Raw genomic sequence first — 18,127 nt, 5'->3', positions numbered from 1 at the left:
GAAGAGTGTCAAAAGCACTTATTTTTTCTTTTCACTCAGTAATGTCAAAGTATGCTAATTTCTGTGGGAAGCAAACAAATTGAATACATTCTGTGTATGTCATTAGGTGGAGAAGCCAGCCCTTTGAGCTTTCACTTGAGCTAGGGATCATGCCAAAGTCAATCACATGTTTGCAGGTCACAGACGTTGACCACACAGAATCCTATAAATAACTCTTAGCCCAAGATTAGTTGCTGAATGAATGACATAATAGAGTAAGTTGAATTAAACTATGTGATAAGAAACCTGAAGGACACCCCTGAACTGATACAAGGCTGGCTTTTTCATATGGCTTTAGCTGGATTGTCTTGTGAGCTAATGATTATTGAGCATGTAGCTTGCCAGGTTCTAGGCACCTTAAAAACTCTATTCTATTTAACTCTAAAAACAGCCTAGTAAAGCAGGTATTATCATTATTACCTTTTTATAGTTTAGAAAACAAAGTCCGAGATGGTCAGTAACCTGCTGAAAGTCATACAGATGTTTTGTCAGACCCTCAAATCCAAACTTTCCCTAAAATACCATGCTGTCTTACTCCAGAGCTGAAAATAAAGCATACTATATTTTAGCTTCAAAGTGTTTCATCTTAGGAGATGCCAAAGAAGAGTTTGAGGAAATACCAGCTAGGAGGAACTTATATTTTAACAGTATAGAGTTGAAATTATTAGGTGCTAATGGTTTCAATGTCTCCTCCAAAGTTCAGGTGTTGAAACTTAATGGCCAAAGTGATAGTATTAACAGGTGGGACTTTAAAAGATGATTAGACTCTGAGGGCTCCTCTCTCAAATAGAATTTAGGTCCTTATGAAAGAGGCTTCACACAGCATTCAGCTCTCTTGCCGTTTTGTCCTGTCATGGAAGGACATGGTTTGTCCCCTCCAGAGGATGCAGCCCTTACCAGACAAGCTTGATTTTGGACTTTCCAGCCCCCAGAACCATGAAAAATACTTTTCTGTTTTTTTATAATTCACTCGGGCTCATATATTTTCTTATAGCAGCACAAGTGGATTGGAAAATTGAAATTGGGTCTAATAACGTGTAGTTCCAGGGAAAATGAGTCTTTACTTTTTTTCTGTGATTATTTTACTTTATTTTCTGTGATTTATTTTACTAATATCAAAAGAAAAGTAATGAATTTTTAAGTTATATACATTCCATGCAATGTATACCAAATATTTATCCCCAGAAAAGCTGAAGATGTTCTCAAGGAAAAGTTGCAGGGTTTAATACCAAATGATTAAAATGCATTGGTTGGGAAGGATGTGGAACACATTAAATTTCACAGAAGGATGGGGACCTACACAGAAATAATGGCATACAACATGAAAAATAAATAAAATGAAATTGTCTACACTGACTTAATTTTAATTAGGTAATAAGTACCCTGGGTCACATAGCTCTCAGATTTAATTCAAATCTCTTTAAAAATTGTTTTAACTTTCTATCCTTCAAATCTTATCACTTAGTTTTGCTAGAATAAAGTTTTTCTACTCTCTATGTATTCTCCGCCTTACTGGGTTTCCCAGAAAGTGAACTTTGAGACAATGATGTGGGCCTAAGCAGTTTATTTGTGAAGTGATTCCAGGAAGCATGTTGGATGGGATCACTTCCCAAAGGGACGGGATGGGATGGGAAAGGGAGGGAAGCCAATTAAGTCCATTAATGAGTGTTATCACTATGGGCAACTGGCATTCTATTTTGCTGGTACCTTTTCAGAGACTGTATCAAACTCCTATGAATTGTCCCACTGAGGAATGAGGAAGTTGGATTATTTATCTACCATCAGCCCTCCTTCTTTAGTTGAGGGTTGCTCCTGGGAGTGCCATATGCCCCGTCAATTATAGTCTATTTGTTGACCTAGCATGTTCCTACAGCTGGAGAACAGCCTCAGGAAGAGGACAGAGAATCCTACCTTTTCCAGAACTGTTTGCAAGGCCCCTGGGGATAGATCATGAGAAAATGAACATCTCCCACACTCTATTGGTATACCTTCCCACAATGAGGTTCTTTATTCATTTAGTTCTCAAACTTTACTGGAATGACCTGAAAACTTATAAAATGCAAATCTCTAGTTTCATCCCATTTTGATTAAAATCAGTAGTTGGGTTCAGAATTTTAACAAGAACTCCAATCACTCCAAAGCAGGTGGTCTGTGTGCTGCAGTATGAAAAAAGTGTGCTAGTGAAACCAAACGCTATTAATAAATCTCCATATAGGCTAACTAGTACCTCAGAGATAAAGATCTCTATCTCAGCCATAGATGTACCTTATTTTTCTGTGTCTCATTTTTCAAATACAAGCTGTTGCTCATAAAGAAAATATGAGTATATGGATGAGTTAGCACTTTGCCAGTCCAATTATGAAAAATTACTTATATGAGGAAACAAATCACTTTTATATCCAACAGATCATGCATCAGGAGAAAAAGTATCAGATACCCTGATGCTAGAGTGACCACATTTTTCTAACCGATGGTCTGGTGAAGGAGTAAATTTATGGGGAAAATAGGCAAAAGAGTTGACATTAGGACAGAGAATAAAGTTATTGTACTTACATATGCTGGTTAGAAATCTTGGGAAAATATTTTCAAGCCCCTGCCACAGGGACTAGCAGATAAACCAAAGCAGTTTTGCAAAGCATCAAAGTTAGGCCAACCATTGAGATTGTGTTTTTAAGTTTCCTGCGTTATAAGAAAGGGTGACATAGTAGTTCAGAATGCAATCCCTTATATTCAGAAGTTTTTCAATAACAAAGTTCCTTTCACATTTTTATCTGTCTACTATGTATTAGGGAAAGTGGGCAGTGAGAGCACTGGGGCCATGACACTTGTTCCCCTCTGAAAAAGATATTCTGCAGTCTGAAGGAATATGATATCTATTGTAAATAGTGAAAATCTCAGCTCATGTCTCCTTTCCATGACGCCAGGTTCTCGGCACCACTTCTGTGATCTCATATCACCAGGTAAGGTCTAAACTCAAAATATTCAAGAATGCTTTTGTTTCCAAAAGCCCTTACGATAAACTGCATAATATGGCCTGCAAGGTACTGTACGATTTGGCCTCTGTCTACCTTGCCAGTCTCCTGTCACTACTCCCCGTCTCATCCTTTAAGCTCCAGCCTTGAAACTCTTTCAGCTCTTTGAATTCTCAGTACCTTTATAAGTCTTGGTCCATGCCAAGCTATCGTTTCCTTCTGAAGCCCTTCTCCCATGAGCCTCCACCTTCACTTGAATACCACCTAACCATCTTCAGGTATTGGTCTACATGGAACTTCCTCTGGTTGGCTTTCCTGACCCCTTCAGACAGGTGACTTGAAGCTCCTATAGAATCTTTGTAGACCCTGGGCTCTCCTAATCTTGAAGGCTCCACCTCTCATGTTATGTAGGTGAAGATATACCACACTGCACATTATGAAATCATTCTTGCTACAAACATTTTGAAGTTTTATAGTTCAGCTTTTGAAATTTTTGAATATGAAATTTGTCATTGATTGGGACAGAATCAAGACCTGCAGGTTTGATTGTGAACTCAGTTAATAATCAGTTGTATGATCTTAGACGAGTTACTTAACCTCTATGAATCTGCATAAGTGATCTAAGGCCCCATTTAGCTCTAAGAGTCTATGCTTTTATCATTAACTATGGGGTGGGATGTTTTTGGTGGTGGTAGGTTCATGGGCATGGGAGTAGGGCACAGATTCTTTACTGATGTAACAGGTACCACAAAGACTGAGAATACCAGTGGGTATGCTGGCCAGAACTACGTAGACAAGTATATGTAGAAAATATAGCACTAAGACTGAAAAAAAGGAAAACTATTTATTTGATATAATGAACAATTTATTAACCTAAAATAAAAGAAATTCAGATTACTCAAACATTATTTATTTTCCTAAACAAGACTGACAAGTAAAACGTGAGTATAATTATTTATAGTCATACTCCCTAAGGCTTGGCATTGGTGAAAACCACATAGAATGTGTTGTAAAAATAATCGGGTATTAGAAACTCTATTTCTATTGTGCTTTGAGAAATGATATAAGTCTTTGGATCTTTTGTGAATATAAATAGTTTTCAAATCGCAGAAGACATAACCAGTCTCTAACTTTGTATAAAGAATTCTGTATTTCATACTACACACATCAATAACTTAATGCAGTCTTTAAACATAGTTTTTATTTTTTCTGATAAAAAGCAATACAAGTTCAATGCACAAAATGTGTTTTTAATCCCAACACCCAGAAAAAGACACCGATTTTGGTGCATACCTTTTCTTTCTAGGCATACACTCGATAGGCACATAGTTCCAAAAAGGCATCACATTTTACATCTGTCTTGCCCAGTTGGAATGGAGAGGTTATCTGGCTTGGAGCCTGCAATATCTATTGCCATGACTAACACACCTGGCATATCTGAGAAGTTAGTGAGTCTGATGGTTCACAAAAGCCATTTTTATGAATTAATCTGCATAGAGAAAGTAAAAGTAAAAAATGATAGTAGGAAAGACAAGGAAGTCTGCCTTAAATATTTGTCCCTAAGACACAGCACCTCACTGATGTTCAGGTGACAGTGAGACATCAAGTTTGGGAGCAAAGCTTCTTCCCGCCTCTGTGTGGAGAAAGTATAATATTAGCAGGTCAATATTAGCATCCCTCCTGTAAGTAACGCTAGCAATGACAGGGTGAGGCAACTTTACATGGTTTCTTTGCTTGAGGAAACAGACATGCATGACCAAAGTTGATAAAAAGGTGGCTAGTTCTTTGGGTAACAAGGCAAGAGACTGCTTCATGAACACAGATGAAAATCTCAGGCTCAACTGGGCAATTGTGTAGAGCTGTTGGAATCCCCTGTGAACAGGTCTGAGCAACAGATACTGGTGTTTTAGTTCTTACTGATACCATGACTGTCATCTATGTTCACGTACTGGCGAAGCCTGGAGAAACTCAGATTACATACTGCTTTGAAGCCATTCCCTCCCGCATTCACTTAACTATCTAATTTGAATATTTCCTCATGAGGTTAATTCCTTAACAATATAATTTTGTATCAATGCATAGTGTTCCACTATATAGAGGGACAATAATTTTAAAACCAATACTCTGAAGTTTAATATTGGGAATTTTATTTTTCATAATTATTGACAATTTTGTGATGTTATCTTGCAGCAAAATCTGTCATATTCATGATTATTTCGGTAAGATAGATTATTAGGAGTGTTCTTTTGGGACCTAAGAAGAATACAAAGACTTGAAAATTTTGCTAAACATTGCCAACCTACTCTCTCAAGATTGCCATTTTATATTTCATCCTCTTAAAAGTAGACTTCCTGTAAAGTCTGTTTTTATAGGCTCCGAGATAGATTAGAATGGCAGTTGTCTTAAATTATTATAGCACTGCATTAGCTTAAAAATTATGCTTCATGTAATTTTGTAATTAAGATTCAAGAGAAATTCTAATACCTTGGCCAGCCACATGTGTCAATGATGGTCTAGATTGGTTGATATTATATTCAAAGAGGGATTAATTCAGCAAGAGAAAAATGCATCACAAAGCAAAGAATGAATTTACCAGCTACCTATGCAAAATAATACACTACATTAGACAAGATGCTATCTTTTATAGTTCTTACAAATATATGTTCACTTCAGAGTCTGTCATTATCTTGGAATGGTTGCCTGGGCCTATGCCCCATGAGGTAAGGCAACAATGTAAAATTCTATGAAGATCAAAGTATTGGTATATTCATTCCACATTATGAAGAATGCTTGGTTGAAAGTACTGTAATGCTAATTCTCAGGGAAATTTACAGGGAACTTGTGATGTTACCACATGGTATACAGCATAAGGACAAGGTGGTCTGGAAAACAACATAAAGCAGGTGGCAGATTGAGGAAAGCTGGCATAGAAGCTGGGAGATGCCAGATACTTCGGGATATATGGTTGTCACTAGGACTGTCGTCTTTGGAATGACAGGTACTCAGAGTCATAAGGAAATGTTAATGGTCTTCTAGTCCAATCACTCATGTAGTGCTAGAATCTTCTCTTCAGCCTCCTGCCACTTGGCAAACTGGTCTCTGCTTGAACTCTTTAGTGACAGGGAATGCTATCAGCACCACTTACTATATAAATTATTTAATGAATAAAAAACCCAGCAAGCACACGCAAATGCCTTTATGAACTAGAATATGTCTAAGTAAAACCTTTTATTATCTGGATGATTTGGGACTTACTTTTCAGTAGGAAGAGATTAAACCATGAGGGAACTGTGGTAGTCATTAGGCTATAAAGAATCTCGTTCCCTTCAATATATTTGTAGAATGCAATTCCCTACTCTCTTTGAAGTGGGGCATGGCCACATTTCCATTGCTTTGGCTAACAAAATGTGAGTGGAACTGACCTGTATCAATTAAATATGAAGCTATAAAAGGCTGTGTTGTGAATTACCATGTTTGTTTGTTTCCCTTTACCAAAGTGACTGTGAAAGCTTGTTGAGATGGAGATACCAACAGGATGGGTCCCTGAGTGATTGTGATGAACAAGCTCTCACACCAACATACATGGGACTGGCAGTGTGAGAAATCAGCTTGTGAAGAATGTTAAGCCACAGAGAGTTAGGCACAGTCTGTTATTATGGCAAAACTATCACATACTAATGATTAAGGTCAGTTTTAGCAGAGATTTTTTAAAGTGCCAATTTAGAATATTTAGCCTGGATCAATATATGTATTTGGTCCAATTTCCTAACATCTACAACTGTGATAGCCTACAATCACAATCTGTGTTCAATACCTTATTTCGAAACTACATGTAATTGTGCTCAGCATTTTAACTTTATTTTTATTTATTTTTTTGAGACGGAGTTTTGCTCTTGTTGCCCAGGCAGGAGTGCAGTGGCACTCGATCTCGGCTCACCGCAACCTCTGCCTCCCAGGTTCAAGCAATTCTCCTGCCTCAGCCTCCCGAGTAGCTAGGATTACAGGCGCACACCACCATGCCCGGCTAATTTTTTGTATTTTTAGTAGAAACGGGGTTTCTCCATGTTGGTCAGACTGATATCAAACTCCCGACCTCAGGTGATCCACCCGCCTCGGCCTCCCAAAGTGCTGGGATTACAGGCGTGAGCCACCATGGCCAGTCAGCATTTTGAACTTTTTAAGGTAAAAGTAAATGCATTTTAGAAAATTGTTCAAATCTTAGAAAACTACATGCATCGAATTCAGTTTGGTGATGATCACTGGAGAGGCAAAGAGAAAGACAAGATCCCATATGGAAGGGTTCATGGGAGCTTCAACTATATCAGTTATGCTTTTATTATTTTATTTTAAATCTGAACCAAATGTCAAAATGTTAAGATTTTATATAGCTGGTTGTAAGTACTTGAGTAATTATTATGTTTTATTATATAGAATATGCTTGAAATCACTCAAAATACATTTTTAAAAGAATGTTACCCAGCAGTTATAGACATCAAAGGAGTTTTCTGATTCCTATCAGCTAAACCTCCATCAAACAAAATGAGCCTGTATCAAGAGTTCCAGATAGTTGAGATTTACCTGGATTAAAATATAAAAATATTCTTTAAGCTCTTAAAGGAGGGCATATTATAGAAAGTTCATATTGCAACATTTCTGTATGTCTGAACATATCAGAAAGGACTTCCTTACTCTATCTTCGTTCTCCAGTGGAGAAAGTTGACTTCCTGAATGTGACTCTGAGACCAATAATTATGCCTACATATTTGTAGTAGAAGGAATATAAGAGTTGCATTTATGTTACATTTAAATCTCAACTGTAACATCCACTGGCAATGTAGCCTTAAGTAAACCAATTATCTCCTGTATACCTTTACATTTGAAATTTAAAAAGTGAAGATGAATTTCTATTGCATAGGGTCAATATTATCCTACTGTTTTTTAGTACTCCAGTTTTATACTAAAATACCATACACATGTCAAATATGGTGTATTTAATGATATAACACCAATATTTGGGGCTATAAAAAATCTGAAACCTGAATAATATATCTTAAGATATGTGCAGATTTATCTATTTCATCAAAATGTTGACAAGAGCAAAAGCACTTTCATTCTGACCTTATCCCTTCTCGTTCAAAATCCTTCCATGGTATGTTACAGTTATTATCATTACCATTTTATAGATTACTAGTGAGGCTGTGTATTTTATACTTATGAAATTTGTATTCCCGCCCCCGCCCCCACCCACCTAGAGTCAGATTGGGTCTTTATTATCTCTGAAAGGGCAGGGTGGGGAGAGAAGGATGAACCATTAAGGAAAATAGGAAAAGGGGATAGTAGGGGAATTATAGAAAGACCGGGGGTGGGACATTTCCATGCTCAACTCCCAGTCCTTTCCTTGGAATCTAACCACCTGATTTCTCTGAGAGCAGTATTTCCTTCTTTCCTGATTCCTTGCCCTCCAGTGCCAAACCCATTTTCTTAGTCCTACATTCTCTTCTCTTCTTTGTGACAATTTATTTTAACAGGGGACTTTATCTCAAAATACTGTACTTGGAGAGCCTCAATGCTGAAAAACAGAGGAACTCTCACTCAATTGGAAGAGCATCTAAAGACAGGGATAAAGGATGATGGAAACCATAGCTCATTTTAGAACTTAACACTGATATTTCAATACCATGAAAAATAGATACTTGAATATTGGTATTGTCCTTGTTCCGATGTTGCAAACACTAGTCAAATGATGTTTAAGCAAGAAAATGCATGCAAAAGTACTTTATATTTGTCACTGCAATTTAAAAGACTCTCAAAAATTTTTATTACTTTATTTGAAACCTTATTCAGTAACCACCTTATTATAAAAATATTCAAGCCCAGCAATGTCACATTTTTAGGGATTAAACTATACAGAGTACCTCTCTTAGTGTCAAGGTTGTGTGTGTGTGTGTGTGTGTGTGTGTGTGTGTGTGTGTGTTTGGTTGGTTTACTTTTCATCTTCATTGTTTTATATTGGGTAGAAGCTGTTTTTCATTATTTTCATGTTAATATTTATTAATTACCTACCTCTTGGCAAGCACTTTCAGGTATATTGCCACATTTCTTTCCCCAAAAGTTCCCATACGGAAGTCATTTTTATTTCCATTTCACAGATGAAGCAATTGGGGTCCAAAGAAATTCCCCAAGTTTATACTAGCAATAAATGGCAGAGCCAGGACTCAAACCCTGTGCTTTTGACATCAAATTATTTTCTCTTCTCACTCATTCTATATAAGGATAAAATTATGATACTTAATAAGATCCAGTAGAGTTTTTAAAAAGCCTCTTTTGCTTCGTTAGAGAAAAAGCTTTCGATGTTACTTAAATGTAAAAATATAAGAGTTGCAATCTGAGTCTCAGGAGCAGGGCAGTCAGCACTGCTGAATTTGGGTACCTGCAAGTAAACGGCCGAAGCAAGGCCAAGAGACATTCGTTTTTCAAAACCTGAGACACACAAAACAAGGGAAACATTGAAATGGCATTCGATGTCCAAAAGTGATGATGTGGAATTCCTTAAGTTCTGGCCCCAGGGAAAGACACTCGAAATCATCAAGTTCTTGCTGAACTTCATGATATTATTTATCTGCAATCTGCAATTTATAACAATATCCTGCTAGGTTCAAGCTGAGAAAAATGAGTTGTCAAAAATAGGCAATAAAAATTGCAAGTATGAGCAACCATCAAAATGATAAAACTGTCAGACCTGTACATATCAAACAACAATTTCATTCATTCTGTCCAATTTCTGGTACTTAATATTGTCTGCTCTGGCAACTAAGCTCCACTTAGAGTTGCTATTAGCACAAATATATTTAAAAGAGACTTTTGTCTTTTTTGGCTGAGTTGTTAATGGTTTCGTAGAGAAAACGGTAAAATTGTCTTGAGAGGAATCCACCAATGTCTGGGAAGATCTGTCAAACAGGACATCTCAGTCTTAAGCATTTTGGAAAATATGCCTGGTATTAGCTGTGAGAAGGCATGAGAGACCTCAAGAAGTTTACATTCTTGTTTTTCAGATGTTTCACTCACCAATTATAATGTGTTTTTCCTCAGAGAAATCCTTTTTACAAAAAGAACCTCAAGCATGAGAAGTGTTGCTGAAATGACAGTGAAAAAAAGGAAAGAGGAAGAAAGCAGGAAGAGAGAAAGAGTATCAGAAGTGGAATGGGAGAGAAGGAAGAAGGGAAGGCAGAAGGAAGGGAAAAAGGATTAAGAATGAAAATCACAGACTATTTGAATTTTTATCTCTATTTTTAATTTTTTGGGTATGTTTAAGTACCTTTATTCTAACAAAAAGTAATGTTATGAGTTTAAGGAGAAAAAAATGATGAGAAAATAAATGTCCTCATGTTCATTAAAGATTGTCAATTTTCTCCTTTTCCTGCATCATCTGACTCCTCTAGCTTTTGTCTGGCTCAGCATTGTTTCAGCTTGCTCTGGTAGAACCAGAGCAGTAAAGAGCTACAACCTGTCAGCCAGAAATATCATTGTGGACTATCTTCAGATTTTAGTGATTCTGTCTGATAAGCAATAGAAAAGTTTATATGCTGGCCTTTAAAATCACTATCCTATTTTTAAGGGCTTTGGCCAGGGCTACAAGATACATTTCAAGATCAGTTGTGACTGGGAGATGTACAAAACAGAAGTTTTTCTGAATGTCTATCATTCAAGGATTTGGTTTCCAGAACTGCCTGCCATGTCCATTACACATACTTCTTGGTCCATTCTGCTTTCCTCCCACTGTGAATCCTCTGCCTTTCAGCTTTTCCCTGTAGGTGCTCTCGTAATCTACAAACTTTGTTCTCTCTCCAGTGGCATCTTAACTTCTCCTTTTGGTCTATAAGAAATTCAAGGATTACCAGGGGCAATGCTGCTCCTGACTTGGGATCCCCATAAGACCTTTTATGTTGCCCGTCGTACTGTCAGGCAGCTTCTCTACCACCATTTCAGCCTTCTGGGTGAGTCCCAGGCAGGCTCCTCAGTCATCACCAACTTTGAATTGTCGATGCTGGTTGGCATCTGTTCTCCTCATGAACTGCCACAAATAAAAAAAATTCCCAAGTCAAAACTCTGCTCATACAATTAAAATCACCAAGAGAATGCACATCAGCATTCCACTATGAGCAGCCTATATATGTCTCATTCCCACCCTGGATCTGTCACACACATTTCAAGCATGGTCCAACAGTCCAGGCTCTATGAAGAACTTAGTGAGATCCAAGTTACAGAGGGGTAGTTACTATGTAAAGTATCCAAAATGGCAAAAGACATAATGCCTTGGGGAAAAATGTAGTTACTGAATAAGTGTTTGTGGAATGAATGAATGAATGAATGCATTCATGAAACAACAATGGCATGAAAACGTTGACTGCAAATATCTACAAACAATGGTTATCCCTCTCTCCTTCCCTTTCAATTCACAGGTAAACTGAAAGCGTTCTATATAATCCACCTGCTGGTATAGGAAGACTACAAGGAAAGATCAACTTTGACTATACGTTTGAGACTTTGCAAGTTTGGTTGCTGAATATGGAAATTAAACCCAAGGGCAACAAACATTTATGAAAAATCCCTCCAAAGTGATACTCTCAACACCTAAGGTCTACATGAACCTTAGAGAAGAAGTAAGCTCTGCTAAACTGGAGCTAAACAAAAACCACAAATATAAGGAAACAGTCCACCATGAGCTAAAGACAGCAGACACAACCAACAGGAGGATCACAGTGCCAATAATTTCAGATAATCTGAAAATATATAATTACATTTAATATAATTAAAGACAAAAGAAACAAAACCATAAGCACAGAAAATGACACTATAAAAATAATTTTAAAAACACACATAGAATTTCTGGAAATTAAATAAACAGCAACAAGATGTGCTAAGAGATGGAGTGAAAGAATGAGAAGATACACATAGACGTTGCAGAAAAAATATCTGAAGCAGCAATGGCTGAGAGTTTTACAGAGCTAGTGACAAACATGACTTAATATTCAAGATACACAATAAGTCCTAGATAGTACAAATTCACACTTTGACATATTATATTGAAAGTTCAGAGCACAAGGGGGTGGGGATTTAACCCCCCAACTCATGACAAGGTTGGAGGGTCAGACATGCCTCATTCTACCCTCCTCCCTTTTGGAATTCAGGAAAAGCTGACCAGCATTTACCATCTACACACACTTTAAGTCTGATAAGAAACATTTACAATCTATTCTCTCTGGAGCCTGCTACCTGGAGGCTTCATCTGTATGATAAAATTTTGGTCTCCATAACCTCTTATCAAACCAGACATTCCTTTCTATTGATAATGACTCAACCAATTGCCAATCAGAAATTTTTTTAATCTACCTATAACCTGGAAGCTCTCCCCTTCGAGCTGTTCCACTTTCTGGACTAAACCAATGTATATCTTACATGTCTTTGATTGATGTCTCATATCTCCCTAAAACGTATGAAACCAAGCTGCACCCTGACCACCTGGAGCACATGTTCTCAGGGTCTCCTGCAGGCTGTGTCACAGAGTGTGGTCACTCATATTTAGCTCAGAATAGATCTCTTCAGAGTTTGAATCTCTTCATCAACAGTACTAGACTCTTGCTGAAAGCATTGCTAAAGGATAAACTTCATGAGGAAATTACAGTAGGAGAGGAATAGTAAGCAAAGAAACTGATGAATACAGGTAAATTCAAAGAAGCCCAACTGAAAAAAAGGTGAAAAATTTAAGGAAAATATAAAAATGAAGGATGACATATAAGAGCTCAAAGTAGTCAAAGAATAGTCATTGCTTGTTTAAGAGAATCATGGAGCTATTGATGAACTTCAGTTTGTGTTGTCAAGTATGTATATTTAAAATTTTAAAGTAATTTTAAGAAATATCTATAATTTATAACCAATAAAGGAAGGAAATGGGGGATTAAAACAAATTAAGTAATCAAAATTAGATGATGGTAGGGAGCAAGAAAAAAGTAAAAATCCACATTTATTCATAATTCAATAGTAAAACACTTGAAGTATTTTCTTTTTTTTTTTTTTTTTTTTTTTTTTTTGAGACGGAGTCTCACGCTGTTGCCCAGGCTGGAGTGCAGTGGCGCGATCTCGGCTCATTGCAAGCTCCGCCTCCCGGGTTCCCGCCATTCTCCTGCCTCAGCCTCCTGAGTAAGTATTTTCTTTAAATTCGGCAACAAGGCAAAGATGTTCTCTACCACTGCCTCTATCCAACATTGCACGGGAGGTCTTAACCAAAGCAATAAGACAAGGCAAGAAAGTAAAAACATGACAATTGGAAAAGAAGAAATAAATGTGCTGCCACTTACAGATAATGTAATTGAAAAAAAAGCTACAGAATATATGACATACTCATAAAAGTAATAATAGAGGTTTTTAAAATTTCTTCAAAGAAACTGATATACAAATATCAAGGTTGCTTCTATAATGCAGCAGAAAACAACTGGCAAATATAATTATCCCCTAGCAATTCTGCTATGTGTTTTACTAAGAGAGCTCTTGCATATATGCACACAGAGACAAAAATAAGAATATTTTCTGCAAAAACATTTATGACAGTGAAAAAGCATATTAAGCAAACAAACGCATAAACAAACTGTTCCTCAGTAGGTATATTTGCACAATACAATAAATTGCAACAATTAAAATGAATGGACTGCCAATCTGGATAAATCTCAGAAACATAATGTTGAATGAAAAGGCAAGTTGCAAAAGAAAGGTTCAGCATAGTGTCATTTATGTAAAATTTTCCTAAAATATTATCTGTGAATATATACATATGTAGGAAAATATAAAATATGCATGGGATATAGGGAAAAGAACCCCCAAACTTCATACATATAATGACTTCTGGCTTCAGGACAATAGGATTTTGGCCATATCTGTAACATTTTATTTTCCTTGACAAAAACATTCGAAGCAAATATGACAAAACTTTAAGATTTTGTCTTGATGGTAGGTGCAGGGATGTCAATTACTTTCTGTGATTAAATTCTTTCAAAATTAAAAAACATCGAAAAGATATTCATTGGTCAAGTTGACATTTTATACCAAGTTTTGTGATATCCTTGTTATAGTATCTGGAATAATATAGGTAAACAATAAGTATCTGATGAATGAAATACATGAGAATCATGAGAGCCACTTTGAGATTCACCTCCTTCCCCCCTCGATGTCTTCTGTGTCCTGTTTTCCTTCCCTTTTGCCTGCCTGTTTCTGAGAGGTCACTGATACATGCTAAACTTCCATGCAAAATAAGACCAACAATACAACAAGAAAAAGAAAAAAACATCTTTTCTCTCCCAGATTTTTAGACTTCTATTTATGTTTGTGTCAGGGTAAGCTACAGAAGGACTAATTTATCTCCCTTGTTGCTGCTCCACCGGCCAAGCTCATCATTCACACATTAGACAGCTGAAAATCTTCGGAGACTACCGCTTCCAGCAATAAATTAAACGTCTCACTTTGAGGGTTGCTTCCTGCTTGATTTTTAAGAAAATATAAAATAGAATTGCTGCAGGGAGGATTAAGATGATGATAGATGACTTATTCCCGAACTTCCCCCAGCCTACTTAAAAATTATTTTTCATATAACAAAAGAGAAAGCAAACACTGAAAAAGGTACTATTGTTATACCTTCTAACCGTCTCACATGAGCAGCAGGAAAAATGATTTTTTCCCTTCACCACAATATCAATAAGAAGAACAGTAACCAGAACTCACAATATATATAATTATCACTATTATCTGAATGGAGTTATTTTGGCATTGTATAGCAAGTTAAATACAATGTATTAAGAATATGTGTTTTTGGTTGAATGATGAGTTCTTTGTTTACCTGTTCAGAGATTTAGCTTAAATTGAGTCTATATGTACCTTCGCTTGTATTAACATCTCTGTTCCAACCTTCTCTCCTATCTTTACCTGATTCTGCAACACGAACAGATTATCAAATATCACCAGAAAATAAATCATTATGAAATATTTGTTTGTCTAAAAGTACCAACCAATGTCTATAAGGTGAAACTCAATGATCAGCCAAACAGCCATATATTTGATCAAAAATCAGAATGCTCAAAATTATCTGACTATATAGGCAGGTAAAGTTATTTCAAGTTGGAGAACATAAAAGTTCTAAATGTTTCACAGGATTTGTATAAACAACACATCTCCAGAAAGCACATTTTTGCTAATATAAGTAGTGGTTTAACCCAACTTTGTTTTTATATGGATAATAAAGTAGATCAACACACATTTCTCCCACAGTCAGCCAAAAAGATGCCATAAAAGAGAATATGCTACAGCTCACCCCTGGGATGTGGAGACTATCCCGCAGTTACCCAGACGGGAAGTTCAAGATACTTACTTTTCAGCTCTCTACACTGTCATATTTTAGGTCTGATCTTTAGGCTAAAAAAACCGATCCACTACTAGATGCCCTATTTTCTTGATAAGGCAGATACAATAATATCTTATTTTGAGATAACCTAGAAAGCAGTTTTTTCCAAATTTCCTAAAAAATTCATGCCTTGGTCTCCTCTATAGCAAACCTAGAAAGGGAGGTAGAGTACAAAAGGAGTTCAGGAAATTTAACCAAAAAGATGCTGGAAAAACTGCTGGTACAAAGTCGGAGCAACTCAACAAAGAAATTCAGGAGAAAAGAAATCACACATTGCACAAGCTCCCAATATGCTACTAAACGAAAATGTCCAGAGGAGATAGTAAACTCTAAGATTATTTTTCTTTATTTGGGTTTCAAGGCAAAAGACCACGAACTATCATCATCTGTAAAATACCTGCATTATTGACTTCCTGAAACAGGATATTGATTTTTTTTAATGAACAACTTAATTAAAATGTTTCATTCTCTTTCATAGTTAACATTCACATCATTGTTGAAAATAGAAGAAATATAATAAAACACAATTTTTGTAACCCAAAGGTGAAGTTTAAAAACGTTCTTACTCTATGACTTCCTATTTAAGAAACATTTTTCATAGTTTAATTCTTTACCAACATTTGTGCTATCAAAATTGAATTACCAATCATAAAATAATTTTATAAAATAATCTAAGTTATCAGAATAAAAACTGTTACTTTTATTTCAATTTGTTCATAAAGGTTAAAAAATACACATACCTCAACAAATATAAAACACGGGATGATGGAATAACTTCGTTGAGTGTTGCTTCCTACAGCCATTTCTCACACCATATAGCAAGACTGCACCGTCTAAAACTGTCCAGACTGAAATAGAAATAGGTTGCATAGTATAAGAACCATATATTGAGAAGTCCCTTAGGTACCTACATAAAAATATCAGCTACCTTCCAGATAAGCAGGCTGTGTACAAAAGCAAAACAGTGATCTACAACACAGTCAAGTCAGACTAATAATCATTCCAATGAAAAGCAAATAATGTATACTTGCCATGAACAGTTTTACATCCCAAATGACCAGGTCAGGAGCCCCTTGTGCACATAGCTAGTGAACGGAATTCTAATTGCCTAGTACTGCATAGTGTCTTACCCCAGTAGACTGTCCTAATGCCATGAAATACAATTTTTGGTATAAAACATTTTTTACTATCCATCCTGCATGAATCTCTTACTTGTTCCTAATCCTCCCGATTTGCAACCTAGAGAACTGTCTGCTTATGCTCTGGTCTCTCCCTTTGAAGCTGACATTTAGTACAGATGCACCAATCCCTGACTTCCTTCCTTGACCATTATTTGTCCTTGCTCCCTTGAATACACAGCCATGAACAACTTCAGGTTAATATGCCACTGATGTGTTTTACTGGTTTCCCTCAGCCCTGTGTGTGACCCAAACATAAAACAGTAAAGGCCTAACACATTGCATTTAACTTATAAGACATTCACTTAGCTTATAAGAATGGAGTAGCTGGGCAATAGCAGACTGTCATTAAATATTTTATTAGAACATATCTTCCCTGCTTTGAACTGAAAATATAATTGCATTAGGAGATCAGTTAGTTTTGATTCTTCTTAATACAATGAAGATTTTAAACTTCAATGAAATTTCCAGTCCAGAGTTTAAAAAATCCCAGTACATTTTTTATTCTCTAGCCAAGGCAATACTGCACATTTCAGATATCTGCTCTTAAAGTCATTATTTTTCATTTGTTCTGTTTCTCTGTCATCCCTACCAACAGTCCTTGTAGATTTTGATTACGGTATGAAAGGTAACATAGGAAGTACTAGTATATTTGAATGGCCAGCTATACTTTTTTAAAGGTCAGACATTAATGTTAATGTCTTCATTTCTATCCTTCCTAAGTTCCCTCTGCCCTTTTCCAGAACGAAACTTTAAAATCCATATCCTTCCCTTTTGAGATATCGACTCCTTGTCAATTAAAAGTTTCTCTCATCAAATTTAATACTATGTGCTTTATAAATCCATACCAATCACACTAAGTTTTAGGCAACTTAATTTTTTTCAATTAAAATTGGATATTTTCTGCTATAAAATAATACCCATACTACATCTGTTATTTCACCATTCTATTTTAGGATTTAGGAAGAATGAATATTTTCTTCAATAAGAAAGGAATCTATATGTAGAAAACACATTGAATTGATTGGACAACCATCATTTTAAAATGGACAACCATTTTAATTTTGCCCTTAACCCAAATATCTTAGAATTTACTTAGTATTTATGATATAAATGAACTTTCCTGTTAGCATCGGCCAAATACAGTGCTGTATATCTGAAAAGAAAATTAAATATTAATCATGTTCATGAAGGCAGAGGCACCAGAAAAAGCAAAGGCATCAGACACCTAGTGTTTTAGATGGCTTCTCCATGTAATTAATAAAGGATAAACAATAAAGTAGAGAATACAAGACAAACTTTAGGATATGAAATGCCCCTTTATTTTCATTCTTCTGGTCCAAAATGCAACCAAGCTTTTTACATATATATGGCCACACACACACACGCACACACAAATAAAGAGAGGGGAGTAACTATAGTGAGGTATATTTTATATATACCAATTCACTCATTTTAAGTATACAATTCAGTATTTTAAATAAATTTATCAA

At 36.1% G+C, this 18,127-nt stretch overlaps 1 protein-coding gene across 3 annotated transcripts in view; it reads right to left on the bottom strand.

The window, feature by feature from the left end:
* LOC105480979 (phospholipid phosphatase related 1) overlaps nucleotides 1-18,127 on the bottom strand; it is a 292,606-nt gene that overhangs the window by 124,007 nt on the left and 150,472 nt on the right. For all 3 annotated transcript variants that reach the window (XM_011740206.2, XM_011740207.3, XM_011740208.3), the window contains exon 2: nucleotides 16,197-16,304. In XM_011740206.2, coding sequence (XP_011738508.1) covers nucleotides 16,197-16,259 — 63 coding nt within the window. In that variant the 5' untranslated portion in view covers nucleotides 16,260-16,304. The remainder of the gene's footprint in view (nucleotides 1-16,196; nucleotides 16,305-18,127) is intronic.

Source organism: Macaca nemestrina, chromosome 14 (assembly GCF_043159975.1).
Source record: "Macaca nemestrina isolate mMacNem1 chromosome 14, mMacNem.hap1, whole genome shotgun sequence".
Taxonomy (NCBI): Eukaryota; Metazoa; Chordata; class Mammalia; order Primates; family Cercopithecidae; genus Macaca; species Macaca nemestrina.
This window is presented reverse-complemented; position numbering and strand designations above follow the sequence as displayed.